At 40.8% G+C, this 17150-nt stretch overlaps 1 protein-coding gene across 1 annotated transcript; it reads right to left on the bottom strand.

Annotated features, from left to right (window-relative positions):
* Positions 1-19: 19 nt before the first annotated feature.
* Positions 20-14147, bottom strand: LOC311022354 (ly6/PLAUR domain-containing protein 1-like). The gene is made up of 3 exons (XM_084023549.1): positions 14027-14147; positions 12030-12161; positions 20-1239 (listed from the first exon to the last, which is right to left on the bottom strand). The coding sequence occupies exons 1-3, from the start codon at positions 14073-14075 to the stop codon at positions 998-1000; spliced, it is 423 nt and encodes a 140-aa protein (XP_083879675.1). The 5' UTR covers positions 14076-14147; the 3' UTR covers positions 20-997.
* Between the last annotated feature and the right edge of the window lie 3003 nt (positions 14148-17150).

Raw genomic sequence — 17150 nt, 5'->3', positions numbered from 1 at the left:
GCCCCAACACTGCTCCACCTCAATGCAAACCGTTCTAGTTTCATCCATTATAAATGCAGAGAATATGTGGTAAATAGTTATAAAAGGGTATGACTCATGCTCTTGTAGCTCTATGTACAATAACTGTGAGCAGACGGCAACGGTTGTTACGGAAACCAGTGCAGGAAAGGTTCAGGATAAAATCAACTTTCAGGGGCTTGAGAGCTGTAGGGGCTTTTAATACAGGGTCGCCCATAAAGTTTGAATAATTTTGCAAATGTCTCGTCTTTTATAGCGCCGAACAAATGTTATGCATGAATTCATTTCACCTGGGTAATTGGGATACATAATGTAATCATTGCACCTGGTTGAAAGTGATGACTGATGCATTTAAATAGGAATAAACAGAGGATTGTGTCTGAAAACCAAATATTCCAACTTTATGGGCAACAGTGTATGTATGTTTTTCCTGACTGCAATTTCCCTCCCAGAATAATGAAACTGTATTCTTGTCAAACACATCACACATCGTCTTTCCCAGTCCGTCGATACGGTGAAATCGGTGGATATTCCAGGTCGCGGTATTGATTTTTGAATAAATCACAGCATTTTTTTTTTAATAACTTCCTAAGGCTATGAAAATAAATTATCCACCTGAACTCACTAGTTTTCCTGCATTCTGTCCTATTTGACCTTGTAGTGTGAGTAAACAAAGACAGATGCGAATGAGCCACCTGCTACCCAACAAAATAGCCAGAAGCTATCAACGGCTCTGTCCTCCACCTCACCACCGGTCGCCCTCCTGGCTGCACCGTGATCATGTGTTTTTTTTTTTTTGACATGACACACGTGATGACAAAAGTTTTCCAGTTTGACCTTTCGGAGGCAAGAGAACAAATACTGTACAGAGCATCCACACGCCTCCAAAAAAACGACACATATTACAGTATGTATTCCTCACAGTTCCAGTTTGTCTCCACTGTCAAAACACATCTAAGCTCGGTGTGGGAAGTGTCTGTCAGCACTGGGCGGAGGACAGCAGCAGAAAGAAGGAGAGGGAAAACACGGGGAGCCGCGGCACCGACAGGGCGATGGCCGCCGACGGCTGGGGTCGTTTCTTCTGCCGCGGCCCATTACACAGCGGCGTGTTGCAGCAGGTGATGCATACAGAGTTGAGCTTGCCGGTGCAGAACTGCTGGTAACCAGAAGAGGCGATAAGACAGGCTCCCGATGAGGCGCAGGACTTGCGGTAGTGGATCCCTGGAATAAGGACAGAAATGGATGCATTAGGCCGGTAATGAGAGGATTAGAGGGAGCGTGGGAGAGAGGGGGAACAAAGGCAGAAACAGTGAGACGGAGGCATGTAATTAAGGATTAATAGCATCTATTCTTTCATCAAGGGGAAGCCAACTTAAAGGGAAACGGGGTTGTATAATTGGACTAATGTTCCCTTTTGCAGTCACTTAACTCTCCTCTGTGTCTCCACAAGATTTGCATGAAATTGTCACAGTTGTGTCGTAGAATGAATCCATGAATGAGGGAAACAACCCTTGGTGCTCTCAATGGGGGCGACTTGTTTTCTCACTGTGTTTGTATACATATATGTGGAGGAACTTTATAGATGTTAGTAGTTAGTTTGAGCATGGACTGGGAACCTTAGACTTGTTGGGAGACCAGAATGGGAGGCACTCGAATGTGGCTTCAAAGACAGACTGAAGGAGAAGAAGCAGAAGTTCCTTTTTATTAGAAACAATATGTTTTTGTTACCCATTTCACAAAGTGTGCACTGCAACTATAATAATAAAAATGTTTGTTTTTCCCCCCAATAACTAGAACACATCTAGGATTGTGAAAAATAGCCTCATAAGATGTTACAACTAAAACTATTGTGTTTGAAAGGAACCAGAAAATACACAATTTTGAAATGAAAATAAAGTGTGCTCGCTAATACCAAATGTTGCAGGTGCAAACTGTAAAGAGGTTAAAATTAGAGAACGCTGATACTGACTTAAATTGGTGACAAAAGGCTGATTTGGTATCAGATACCAGTATTTTAATATATAACAATTCAGCACATTTATATCTACGTCTTTATTTGTTATATTTTGTTTCGCAATCTTAGGAAAGCAATGTTTAAGTCACGCCCGATGTTGCCTTGCACATAAAAGGATGATCCACAGTAGGGCATACATTGTCAAGAGTTACACAGTTGATTTTTAGAAGCTGAAAGCAGCTAAAATGTCATTCGAAGCGTAAGAACTGAAAGCAGTTGAAGCGCCAGAGATCGCTGAAGTGTAAATAGTTGAAGAGTCAGTGAAGAGAGATCGTGATGTCACACACACTCATTCACCCACTTTTAACATCCTTCACGATACACACCAATGTAAAAACTAAACATTTAAGTCCAATTACTGAAAAAACTACGAAATGTATAATAAAAAATGAACTAATATGAACTTAATGTAAGTGATTGTTGGAGGTGAGAAAAGCTATCAAATTTGTATTCTCTGTCAGTTACTCTTCCCGCTTTTATTGCACCTCATTTTCCGCTGACTGCCCGTGTTATCGCCTCTCACTATTTTCCAATTACTGTTCGAGATAAAACCAACAGATTATACAGCTAGTTATGACCACAGGATTTTCTTACAGCGGCCATTTTGAGTTTTAAAATGACAGAGATACTCTGAACACAGCGTGAGTCACGTCTTTATTCTCCGGGCTTTGTGGGAAGATATTTCCTTCCAACGTCCGTGAAACATTTCACATTGTTTCCGTTTGCTCAACACCTTCTGGGACCTCCAGTGAAATCTGCTGTCCATAAGACATGGGAGGATGCACAATGGAAATGAACATGCTGTTCTTCGGGTGTTACTTTACTACATTACAGAGGTTACTGGAAGTTCATGTGCTGTATCCTTTGAAATAAAATGTCAGCCAAATGTCAATGTTTCCCTCCACTAACTCACAAACAACTTTTTTTCACCAACAAGCTTTGGTAAATCAACGCTTTATGGTGCGAAATGGAAATTGATTTTTTTTTCACTATAAAGCATTGAAATGTTCAAAGCTGAGGGTCTCTCTAATTCCCCGTCTCCCTAACTAAACCTCATTGGGATACGGATTATGGCTGGTCAACATTTCTGGGATGGATGCTTTTCAGAGGAGCTTTTGAAAATTGAATGCAGTCACTGGAAACGGCTCTAGGATTTTTCTTTCACCAAACACAGAACCCTCATATTCGTTTTTGCATGGATTAACTATAAATAGGGTTGAGCTTTGGTTGGTGTCGGGGCAGCACAAAAGCAACTTTTCTTGATTTCCATTCTTGACACACTGAGGTTATCGAATCTTATCATTTTGACATACATTCTGTGTGCCTGTTAGCAACCATGTCTTCGTTATGTATGGGGTACCTCAAGGGTCAATTCTGGACCAATTTTCTTTTCTTTTTATATACATTGGTGTTTTCTTCTAATCTGCTGAACAGCTGTACTCTATTAAGCCCACTAAGTTCCCAGTCGATAAAAGAAACTGAATGTCTGAGGATTTTTCTAACTGAACTCTAAAAATGATTGAAATTGGCTCCAGCTATTGAAACCTAAAAATACTGCCACTTACTGGGTAGATGTACCTCTCAGAGATCATCAAGCCTGTTGATAGAAATAGTTGCATCTTTGAACAGCACATTAGTAAACTTCATGTTTTTATCAACAACATCACCAGAATTCAACCTATTTTAAGTTTTAAGGGAACAGTCACTCAAAGACTCCTCAGTTTATCTCAGAACTTGTATCCCCATACGACCCGTCTCATTCTCTGAGATCCTCGGTTCCTTCTGTCTACTTCAGCCTCTCAGCTGGAGACAGGGTTCAGAGCTTTTTTGAGATAAGAGCCCCAAGGGTCTGGAACTGCCTGTCCAAGGAACTAATACAAGCTGAGTCAGCGGTTTCTTTTAAACCTTTACTTTTTATCACTACCTTCCCTGATTTCACCCAATTTGAGTCTGTTTTACTTTGTGTGTTACTCTTTTAGTTGTTTTATTTGGGTATTGCTGTGTGTTTTTATTTGTTTTCGCGAGAAGCACTCTGTAACTTTAATCGGATAAGTTCTATATAAATAAAGACATTGTTATTTTAATTATGCATTCACAAATACAAGCTCTTCCAATGGCATAGAAGGGTCCACAATAAATTATCTTACTAAATGGCTCACAAATTAATGTGTAGGGATCAAATCAGATCAGAAAGGTACTGATCATTAACCAATGGCTAGATAGTTACTGGATAACTGTGAATCAAGGTTAAAGTAAAAGTTAATGATAGACTTGTGTTCATGTGTTCTGAAAACATATCTCCTTCTTCTAGATGAACAAATTAAGGCATTTAGGTTAACAGGTTCTAGTTTTATTACTCTTATCAGTAAAGGAGATAGAATGTACTTGACCCTTTCATAATTGATGCAATATTAAGAGTCATCAAAACTTCAGGCTCCCTCATATGGCTCAAAGATGAACTGCAGATATAGATGTAAAATAAAAGCGTGGAGGTTGGTGTGGTGCAGAATTCTGGCTGCAGGAGAGACAGCGTTGTGTGGGAGGCGACTCACGGGAGCAGCATCAGCTGATTTCTGCAGCTGCAGGTGATCTGGGTGATGGGCTGGATGATTGACAGGCCTATAAATGCTCCACAGAAGGCGGCCGCCTGGTGGAAGAAGGAACTTTGAGAACATTTAGTGTTGTCTGTGTCCGTGAGAACGTATGCAGTAAGAAGAACTAGACCGATCCCTTGAGCTGTGAGAACCGGGTGGCAACAGGCGTAAAAAGACTGGAAGATTCTGCAAATTTAGTTGGAGACCTGAATAAAATCCCCTGCAACCCACCAGTGGGTCCCGAACCAGTACTTGTGAATGAGCAACCCAGTCTCATGGCAATTCGTGTAATGAAATGCAGTCTATTGGTTTAGTGAATAGGGACACAAATTGCCCAATTTCCCATGTTGCTCAGCAAGAAAACAATGTTGGGTTGTTGATGAATTAAATCCTGGAAAGACTCCTCCTGGTGGGTGGGTGAGGAGGTGTATGGGTCCAACAAGACAGGAATTTCAACCATGAGACCAGCGTTTGACCAGTTAGTTTTCTCTTAGTGTTTGTGTTCCTAACTTTCATTTTGTAGCTGATTGACGTGTCCACGAATAATTTAACGATTATTTTGCCGCCATGAGACTCGTTCGGCCAGTAGCAGCAATGAGGAGCCGTTCTCAGATCACATTATAAATGTCAAACCAAACTTCTGTATAAAATGCATCAGCTAATTACTGCAGAATGTAAGAAATTAGCATTGCTGTAGGATAAATATATCCATATATCTGGTGTCGCTCCCACTGAAAAGGCCAAAACGCCTACTTCTGTGAGGCCTACAATTATTGGATTAACCTCAGAGTTCAAAGCTGCATCTTTACAGTCGGGATTTTGGAGCTCCAGTGGAGAGGACATTAAAAATGAATATCAGCACGTTCAGAGGGCATTCTGCACTCTTTAAAGCGTGTTTGTCAGTCAAACTTGTGTGCCTGAAAAAAGATCTTCACTGTTGAAATGGAATAATCTGGTTTACTGACTTTTTCAAATGCAATTGCTATTTAATTTTTTTTTACATGAAATTGGCTTGGAATTCAAATATTCCTAGAATAAAGTCCTGGCCTGCATCCCTATATGAATGTTTAACATAATAATAATAATCAGTGGCAACTTTCCACTCAAGAACCACCGATGTGAGACATTACTTCCAGGGCACATCCACAAATAGACCGCAGCTGTACTCGCAGATAAATGTGTCAAGGCAGTGCAGCACTTTAAAATCAATGCTAAAGCTGCGAGAAGGAGCTCTCCCCTGCTGCTACTGAAACATTCTAGAGCAACATCTCAGCTGAGCTCCCTCCGTGCTCCGATACGACAAAACATGTTTGTTTAGGCTATTGGAGGTCTTAAAGCTGACGTTGGAATGAACTGGAGATGTTGAAGGGACAGAAACAAAGTCTGTTATTAGTAATCATGTTGACATTTGATTGGTTACCATGGCAATATGCATTGCTGTAATAGCTGAAATTAAGGACAAATACACACAAACATCGTGATTATATTCCTTATATGCTAACGATGAGCATGGAGAACATGTGCTGTTCTCTGCAAATCACAAAGATGAATCTTAGACGACAAAACAGAAAAACACTCCCTTTCTAACGTTTGAAGGGCTTAGAGGGGGATTTCATTTAACTTCTGCACCAGGATTCAAAGATTCAGCACTTTAATCTAAATTATGCCGTTGAGTTAATTTATGGAGAAACGGGTGCGATTTCTTATCAAGTTTGGAGCGCTGAAAGGAACTTTAGTCTAATGAGAATCAGCACGGTCGGCTGCACACGGAAGGATGAGCCGTCCAATATGTCCGAGAGTCTGGAGAGCCTTCTAAATGAGATTTTAACCAAATAAATCAAATGACACTGGATGTACTTGTGTGGGGGTTTTTTTTATTGAAAAGGCAAAGAATAGCGTCAAGACAAGTATTGGCAAGTACAAGTAAAGCTATGTTTAATTGGATAATGCCGTAAATGGCAGTAAACACCATTTGTTCAGCACACTTTTGTAGTTCTTTTGTATCTTGATGGGTAACAGTGAGAGATCTGGCCTTGAAGATGCTAGACATCCCGGTCTGCTTGCCTGGCTTTATTATCCATCTCAATCAAACTTGACTGAGCAGTGAAATTAGATGGCGGCTGTTATGTGAGCCAACATAAAGATGTCAACCAGGGGAAATAGTCAGTCGGGACGTTAAAACATCGGGGTGATAAAAGACTGAATTGTATCGTAAAATAAAAAGTTAGCAAGTTCTGAGCACTTGTGAATGCATTACCTTGTAATGTCAGGTCATTTTCAGGTATCATGGTCTCTTTGGATCCAAAGCTCTTTAGACAAAACAGCAGCACAGTGTGTTGCACAGAAACCCAAAATGGGTATTAGGGGGAAACTGAAGAACTCACAAGGCATTGAATCATGTAAGGCATTAAAAGACATTAAGACCCATCTGGAAATCACTGGACCAGATTCTCAGACCAGACTCTTCTAACAGGACTCAAATCTGAGGTTACCTCCAGACTTATTTCTACCATCAACGCAGCTAAAGATTTGGATTCTCCAGTTTTAGATTCTCCAGCTCTTTGTTCTTTCAAAGGTCAACCCCATCAAGACGGTTATAATGGTCAACTGTGCACATTTCTGTAAAGTTAACCAAAGTTGAACCCAAATGTAAAAAAGAGTCAGAAGGATTAAGTGAATCCAGGGACCACTGAAGAGAATAGTTTTTGCTGCAAAATGTCACAGTTTGAAATGCCGTCGTGTCCATGCCTTTACTCTGAAATACACGACTCTCACTCCCAACTCACGCAATGCGTCCTTCACTCCATCTATGACGCTCTAGGTAAACCTCTAGCATCAGTCTTGGGACGTGTCAGGGGTTTCTGTTTGCATTTGTTACACAGTGTCTTTTCAAAATAAACTCATGGGAGTTTATTTTGAAAAGACAAGAAAACAGGAAACATACAGTTTATGCCAGTTACATGCATAGAGTCTTTTCAAAATAAAACTATTTGTTGAGATTCAACTGGAGGTGCATCTATTAGGTGGTCAGAAAATATCGCAACAGTCCCAAATTGTAAGCAATTGTCCTGAACATTAGACTAAACCAGAGTTTTATGTATAACCTAATAAAATATTAAACAGGCCGGCTGATAGATGTGATTCTGTTATCTTCGTAGGCCACATGAATAATAGCTGCTGCCAGAAAAAAACAACAACAACATAATAACAGGTAGCAGGAAGCGTGGGGACCTTTCTAGTGTTTGTTCAAATTAAATGCAATGTCATTAAATGTTAAATGTTGTTACGGATTCAACAGGCTTAAAACTTCCACAAGGATGCATTTCTGCTCTGAATGAATTACACACTTTAGTAAAGAAAACTAAGATGAAAAGCATCCAAGCAAACGCCAGGAAACACAACGCAGCCATCCACATCACACAATCAAAACTTCAGCGAGCATGCAGTCCCTCTATTTAACCAAATGAATGTAAACTCCTGTGACTAACCACATTCTCATTTCCCCTTCTCCTGATGCAATAAATTAACTTTTGTGAATTGCAAAAGCTAATTAAGATAAGCCATGGGATGAGTGCGGTCGCCGCTTGTCTTCATCCTTCTCTCTGTTCCGCGGTCTCATCGGCCGACACGAACGGCGGCGTGACCCGCGGAGTCGGAGTCACACCCGCTGGGAGACAAAGTCACCGCTTGCTGTTACATAATCGGTGACGGTGCCATTTTTTTAAACGTCTGATAGCTGGATTCTGGGACACGAGGATGCCACGGCAACCCAGACAGATTTTTTCAGAATCGCACCAACTCTCTCCCTGTTGGGTTGGTCATCACAAACGCTTGATTTTTTTCTTCTCGTGTAAGCTTTCAAACTATTTGAATTGTCCTTCTTGAGATCAGATATTGAAGTGATGATCTTGGCACATGCAGTGGTTTCAGGAGATGAAACGAAGCTTCACTTTGCTCAAAGCTGTAGTCATCAGCATTACCTGCAAATCAAGCTGTTCTGTGTAGCTTATGTTCTTTAATTCTCTCTTAGGCCTACAAACACCACTTTTAACATTATTTAAATAAAATTAAAAAGTTCAAATATCTGCACTACAGAAGGCCTTCCTGGCCAGCACCAAAAGTTAGCTACTAGCTATTAAAGAAAAACATGACAGTTCAGTCTCATGCATCTATCCACCTGACACATTCAAGCCTTATATTTACTCTTCTTTTAACTCTGTTTTGGTCTCCACCCCCAGGGAAAATATCTTGTTGTTAAATGATGTTCACCAGTTAGTTGCTAACTTTATCTTCTGTTTGGTGCTGAGCAGATAGCATTCAGTGGGTTTAGAGCCTTTTTTTATCCCCAAACTATCGCCTGCTGCGGCTGTAAACTATGTAAAGGAGAACCTTGAATATAATAAAATAAATAAATAAATGTGTGGGCCAGAAAACCATAACAACGGAGTGAAAGACACTAAATCTGGTGCTGAGGAGAGCACCAGCACCTGATTTGGCTTATAATTCAGTGTCAAAACTAGTGACGCCTTTCACATTACACATACAATAGTCATAAAAGTGAGGCTTTACAATATTATTCATTAAAAAGATACTAAAGTATAACATATGTGTTGCACAAATAGTGAAATGATTACAGAAAACTCCTTTCCCATATGTTTTCTGTTATTACAATAATTAATTTAATAACCCTTGGAAATTACCTCTGACAAATTGAAGGATGGACAATCTCAAATCCCTCATCATAGTACATCTTACTGCCCCTCATGGGAAAAAAAGCTAAAAGCACACTTTTAAAAACATCATTTCTCAGATGTAATTGGATGATGATAACAGAAGATGGTCTTGGATAGGAAGCCAGGCTTGTGTCACGGTGCCCAGCGGAGAAACAACGATAATCTGAATGGAGGTTGTGTAACCGTGTCTCTCGACTCGTGGTGATTCAACAGAAGATTTTTTTTAACTTCGCCGTTCGGAATCCTTTTCATCTACATTACAGAGCTGCATACAAAGTCAGCGGCGTAGAGAGGTAATCACGAGGCAAGTATGCTTAGGAAGTATCAAACGCCCTCGCTGATTTTTATTCTCATCACTTTGGCACATTGCAAAGAGGTGGCAGTGGAATTGTAAATGCGATAAGGTGGGTTCTGTTGAATTTGTAAGTCCTCCCTTTCATATAGAGCAGCAATGATGATAACACCGAGAGATAAAGGCTGCGACGTACACGAGCATTCATGCAGAGATTTTCTTATTAAAGAACTGTCGGCTATAGTGCGACGTGCTTGCCCTTTGGATTGGGAACCACATTTCCAAAGACAGGAGCTTATTGCTTTTGCTCATCAGCAGCACAGAGAGGGGAATAATGACCCACAATTTTTTCGCTGGGTTTGAAAATGAGGTAGACTTTGGGGCAAAAGAGTGACCTTTAACGTCTGGGTTCGGACCACCTGCAGCAAATAGGGACGTAAACACAGCCGAGACGCATTATTATTACTAAAAACCAGCATTACTCTGCAAAACCTCTGGAAACCTGCAAAGGCTGAATAATCAATACTTCAAAGCAGAGGCTCAGGTGTGCACAGATTTTTGTTTATGCATAAATATTTACAGAATAAGACGACCTTATGTGCACAAAAAGTAATGCGATTGATGAATGTAACTGTTGGGGCCCTGAGAGCCCTTTCCAAGCCAACCTTGCAGCACCTTATTGAGGAAATGTGAGGGCCAGCCAGCACCAGGGAGAGGCTTCGAAACCTCCCTGACCCACCGTTGAATTATGTCCATACTGTAAAATCTCCTGATACAGGATTTTTTTTGAGCCAATACCAATATCTATATTTACATTTGTTTTCATTTGTATGAATGTACCCTTTGGCCACAAGAGGGCAGCACCACAAGATGGAAACACTGACATTAGTACAACAAAGTTGTTATTACATGGACTAGCACACAGATGTCCATTAACACACCCAGTAGAGACGGATCGATCTTAGCATCACTTTGGTTTTGTTTCTAAAAACCCGAAAATCGAACTTTCACTTTCCTTTCAGCTAGTTACGAACTTTGTCTGTTTGCTGTAACTCTGGGTTTTAAGAGCTTTTTTTTCTCCTGAAATTAGCTGCTGCTGGAAATTAGGCTCATGAAAGTGGTGAGAGGCCGTAAAAACGGAAACAATTAGCTGAAAGAGGCTAAAATGCTGACAGAAACCGCAGAGTATTGGAGGTAATTAGTTGTGGGTTACTCCTTTCACATTACACATAGTCATGGGATTCCGTCTATATATAACAAGATGATTAGTGCAGCTTTAAGTAGATCCGGCTGAACTTGCAGGAAGCAGACCGTGATATGATTGATGATATTTGGCTGAGTACATCGCTGAGTATATTTTGGGCAATTTTATGGGCAATATATTGTTATTTTATTTTGATAATTTAATGATCTGTGAGAGACGCTGCTCAGCATGCAGAACGCATAGCGTTGAAAACACACACACACACACACACACACACACACACACACACACACACACACACACACACACACACACACGCACACACACACACACACACGTCTGTATGAATATGTCAGCAATCACCGGCAGAGTTGAATTTCTTGGATTCACTTGAAAAACACCAACAAATTGACCTCACTGTCCTCAGTGGCTGAATACCTTTGAAGGATTTGAGGTTTATGAAAATGCATGGAGGCACAGAAAGGACACACGCCTGCCATTGCATGCACAGCATGAGCTGGTAGATTCTCAGGTGGACACAAGTTTATATCCACGACCACTATTTCAAATCCTGACCCGCAGCTGAGACTTTCATTCCATAATTATAGTTAGAGAGCACTGAAGCGCCTGTTCCCGCTGACCTCAGAACAGTTCAATTTCTGCTCACAGCAGAGAGCCTTCTGGCTGAGCCTGCTGGAGAGCTCTTTGTGTGAAAGGATACTTCAAACATGCCACCCAGACAAAGTGTTTCCTTGACGCCGTTTCAAAACATCCTTTCGTTGAGGAACGCGACAATCCTTCCATTGATTCAGAAAATGTCTGAGCACTACGACGAGGCTGCGACTGCACAACACATACAAACTGATCCCGCTCACAAACAACTAGATATCGCTCCGAGGGTGCAGCACTCAATAGCTTTTTCCCAAACAGACATCACTCACTTTTAAGCTTTATTGATTTCACACCCAAAAAACAAACGTCTTCCCAGATTCCATATCGCCACCAAAATCTAATCGGCTTTTCTTGGATTGAGGCCAATCTCTACAGATTCTCCTGGAGTCTGTTCTGCTCTGATATATCCTGACAGGAAAAATAAGCGGGGCTGGAGAAACATGTATTTATGACAGCCGAGAGGAGGAACCAGCTCCCCCCCCCCCCGAGAGATGCGACTTACCGTCATCCTTCACCAGAACCTCCTTCTGGCACATGTCCTGCACGTTCACGGTGCAGTTGACGATGAACTCCGGCGTGGAACAGTCGTGTGTCATCTCCTCACACTGGTAGCACTGGATCTGCAGAGCCAGCCCTGCAACACACACACACACACACACACACACACACACACACACACACACACACACACACACACGCACACACAGTGGGGAGACACACCAGGCAAAAACTGTTTTTTCAGGTACTTATATACAGATTTTACAGATTTTTGCTTCATTCAACATTCAAAAACATCCAAAATACACATTTAAGTGTTTATTTTTAGTACTTTGTCTATTTGCATCTGTTGATTTCTGCTAAATTCACCAATATCACATTTCAGAAAACAAAAAAATCTATATTTTTCTTTTTTAATGGTTATTGATAGGCTGAAATCTTAGTATATTTTCTGGTAATTCAGTAATAAATGGTATATTCCTATTTTTGTATACTCCTTTGTGAATTCAATACTTGCAAAGTTAATGAACTTATGCAAAATGATCAGTTTTTTCTGAGAAAGTTGATTTAAATGCAGCCAAAGGTAATTGCATGTGCGATAATTTCAACTTTCAGAAAAGGTGAAAATCCTATTTACCTGGATTTTCTCTCTATTTTCATGATCAACATACATGTATTCTTTATTCTCTTGTATCATAAATAAAGAGAGTTTCATGTCTAAGTGAGATCTAGTTTGCTGAATATTCTGACTTTTGGCTCCTTGCACTTTAACCATCTCAAATTGACGTGACGCTCAATTATTCAGCTGCAATCGAGCTGCTGGCGGTACATTTGTTTTGGCAGCGTGCAACATTTCATCACGTCTGGCTTTGATCGCTGATATTTCACCATTTTCTACTGTAAAACTGATGTAGTGAACTTGAATTATCAATCGCCCTCAAAATACGAAGAAAATAAAATAAAATATTTATTCTGAATGCTTTACAGTTTTCCAATCCACATGAATGCCCATAAGTGACGACCACACGTTTTTGACCCATGATTTTGTTCTCACTGCAGTGACAATTAAAATGTGTTGGCTTCTAATTACCCCTCTGGATGACAGTAAGGAATTACAGCATGCAAACCCATAATTACTTGTGACCAGGTCCAAGCATCTTTCATTATTTTCCAAACTGATAATAGTCCACCTTTAATAAGGGGGACTTTGGAAAGGATGATGCATTTGTTGCAGATTTAACATGTTGCTGGTGTTGAGAAAGGACAAGGGGATGAGCTTTCATGCACAGATGATCAACATGATACTTTACCATTTAAGTGAACATTTGCCTTCAAATGTACAGTGATGCACTTGGTAGCAGTGTTGGTTTCTAGACTTTGGTAAATATCTTCAGTGGTGGATGTAACTAGTGCATTCATAAGTGCAATTAAGGTGCTTATCGTATCCACACCATATTTCACAGTACAATATTGTCATTTCTAACTTTGGAATGGGGTATTTAAATATAGTTGATTTTACTCAACCAAGCCTTTCACCACTGACTGATAGAAAACCACCAACACATACAGCAACGCACACAAGGACGCTGATATCTCTCTGCCACTGCTTTAATGCGGACCATTATAGGAGATGAAGAAGACATCACATTCGAGGAGGAATTCCACTGTTTGAAGCGGATTTAGATAGTTTCTCTAAATGAGCAGCCTTTATGAAAACTTACCTGGATCGTTCCAGACGCACAGGAGCGCGCGCCACGGTGAGCTTTTAGAGATTTAAATCTCCTGTAGGAGTCAAAAGTTAATGTGTCGCAGATGATGCTCGAATCTAACCTGATATTATAATCAGAAATCAACTTTAAAGAAAGGCAACGTTGCATCGCTCCACACTATGCGCGCTCCTTTCCACCCGAAAAAAAACCCTCCCATAAAATAACAGGAAGTTTTTTTTGTTGTTGGTGTGTTTTAATCCCGTGAAGAGTGGAGAAAGAGAAGCGTCCATACCTGAGCTGAGGAAGGACAGGAGGAGAGCTGAGACGGTGAAGAGCCGCATGGTCCGCTTAGTGAGGCTCGGAGCAGAAACATGAGCGGCGGATGTTCGCCTGGTCTGAGGCGCAGAGACGGAGCAGCCTGGCACAGTGAGCCGACGCTTCACCTCCACCCGCCGCTGACGCACGCGCACGTGCACGTGGATGCGTGGCGGTGTTGTGTACCACGTGATCCAAAGAGTCACTGAAGAACTTCCAATGTACCATCTTTCTCTATATTATTACAATGAGCATTAAATATGTCATCTTTAATTATTATTATTTATTATAATTATTATATTTTAATAGATGTTTTAGTCAAATTGAAATGAAAAATGCCCATTTAGCCCTACTTATTGTCATATGTTGTTCCTATTTAACAATATACGCAACATTTCTTCCTATGTTTGTATAATCAAATATAATAATAATATGTCGTCTTTCTGGAAAACACAATATGGCCCATGACTACATCAGCTCGTACCAACCGATTTCGACCAATAATATCATGACATCCATCAATCAATCAATCTGCAACTTCGGCTCTGTAGAGCAGAGAAGGTTAGGTACCGCCTGTCCAATCCCGTTTCACTCAGATAAACGTCACGCTGCCGAAGCTCGTTACTATTGAAATATGTTTCAGCTCAACTCTAAAGTCCATTAAAAATTCCATTATATTTGGCGCTACTGCAGGAACTGATTTCCTGAAGAGTGCTGCAAGGATGAAGTCATTTTTGTTGGCCAACCCGGAAGTTAGCCCCGCCATTTTGGATTATTGCAGAAAATAAAAGAAAACAAAAGTTTGTGACACTTACATGTTTTCTTCAGCAAGGTAATCTTCACAAATGAACACAACTTTATGATTATTAAAGAGTCGATACAATCGCCAGAGAAAAGCTAACGTTAGGCTACAGTCACATGACTTCACATCGTCACCAGTAAAGGTGACGACTTTCTGCCCTTTAAAGACACAAAAAGCTTCAAAATGAGGCACCAGTGACTCATTTGCTGGCTTATTTAATGTCTTCCAAATGTCAAATGTCAAAAAGTCAACAAACCCGAAAACTTGTTGAAAAACAGGTATTGACTCTGAGGTGAGAGAACCAGAAGTTTCTGGGTTTTAGGACTCATTCCTGAAGTTCTCCATGGGGATCAATAAAGTCTCAGGAAGACCAATAAAGAGGCTAACAGGCATTCACTTCTGCTCTTCCGACCACCCTAAATCTGTCTTATAAAGGCCAAATAACTCCGGAATCTTTGCTTTATTTATAGCTTGTCATTTTTTGCAGAAATTAAACTGACAGAACAGATTCAGTGCTTTCACCTCCAAAGTCCCCAATCAGAGTTTTAGCAATCTCAATGCTGAAAATCAATTCATTACCATGCTTCAGTTTTTATCTCCTCCCCCCCTTTGACCCAATATATCAAATCTATCAAAGATAATGGCATCTAGCCACTTTAGGAGGGGCGTAAATATAGACAGTGCAGGCCCATGGGGCTCATATCTGCAGGTCTGATAAGGACAGTGGGCACAGGTGTGGCAGCCAGGTGACGGGGGAAGGAGGGGAAGTCTGAGGGCATGTGGTGGATGGAGGGGAAATGGCAATGCGAATGGTGAATATGAGAAAATTGTCCATTAAATGCATATTCATCTTTAAAAAGTTTGCAAAAGAGTGAAGTTTTTCGGATTACGTGCAGTGTCTCAGTGGGAACAAACATTTAACCGAAGTTAGTTTGAGTAGCAAATCATAAACCCTTTAAACAACATGTGCCTGAGGAAAATATCGCCGGCCATGAAATGCATCATAAGTTAGAGGTAAACAGAGAGGCTCCACAGCACAGAAACCTGCCACACACACACACACACACACACACACACACACACACACACACACACACAAAAGCCTCGGCGATAAGACTCCATGAAGTGAGGCACTTTTCAAAAACTAATAACACTGTCTGCAACACTTGGGGGGGTAAAAACCAGTTAGTCTTTCACAGGTTCATAAGATGGATTAGTCTCTTTAGTGCTGTATGGCGCCGACTAATATTTCATATACAGCTGAAACTTTGCCGAACTCTTTCTGCTCCACTGTGGTTGTCGATGCTGAGCCTGACACCACATCAGCCTGTTTTTCCCCAGACCTCGCACTGAAATACTGTATATGCCTCACCACACCTACCAGCACACTGCTGCATAAAGAGGAGGAGGAGGAGGAGGAGGAGGAGGAGGAGGAGGAGGATTTAACCCTCGTCTGGGTCTGGTTCTGGATGATTCTGCTCTGTCAGGCTCAAGATTAGCGGCTTCCAGTCTGTTTCAATCCTCTCTATAAACTCTCATTCAGACACATCGTGATCAACCTGTTTTCAATTAGTGGATGAAACACTGTCAGTGCTGCATCAAGAGGCAATGGAGGAGTTGTTTGTGATTCACTGTGCTAATCAGCTTAATTGGAACTTGGATAATTACACATTAAGACACACATAAATGTTATGAAGCCCTACTTTGGTCCAACTTTAAATTAGCTGACGGTTCATTTACATGAAAATGTTGGCAATGAGAAGATTTACGACATCAAACGGGACACTTTCTTTTCTTTTTTTTTTACTGTGAAATTAGACGTCCAGGACGACAATTAAAGTGAAACCTTGCTGGTGTGAAAGTAAAAGACATAATGAGCAGCTATTGAAGCTGTCGGGTTAAAAAATGGTTCAGTATTTTAGCGGGGGGAAATGTTCAGACTGGCTGGTTAAAATTCATAGTTTGAGAGTTTTATTTAATTTTTTAATGCATTAAAATGAAATACACTCTAGGTTGGGCATCGGCAGTGAAAGCAACACAATTTAGGAGAGTTTAGCTAAATGCTGTAATTTCTCCCTATGGCAGCTTCTGAGTGAGAGTGTCCTCACATGACTGATGGCATACTGGGGGGCATTATGCATAGAGCTTTCTTATAACAGCAACACTCATCAAGGATGACTGACCATCAGTTCAGAAAAAAAGCCTAATCCATTCTGCATCTTATAAGGGAAAGTAAAGCTTTTGGAAAAAAATGAACTCAATTTATGAATGAAATATGAGACTTTTTGGGGGAAAAGGA

The sequence above is a fragment of the Eutrigla gurnardus genome (genome assembly GCF_963514095.1).
Source record: "Eutrigla gurnardus genome assembly, chromosome: 12".
Taxonomy (NCBI): domain Eukaryota; kingdom Metazoa; phylum Chordata; class Actinopteri; order Perciformes; family Triglidae; genus Eutrigla; species Eutrigla gurnardus.
This window is presented reverse-complemented; position numbering and strand designations above follow the sequence as displayed.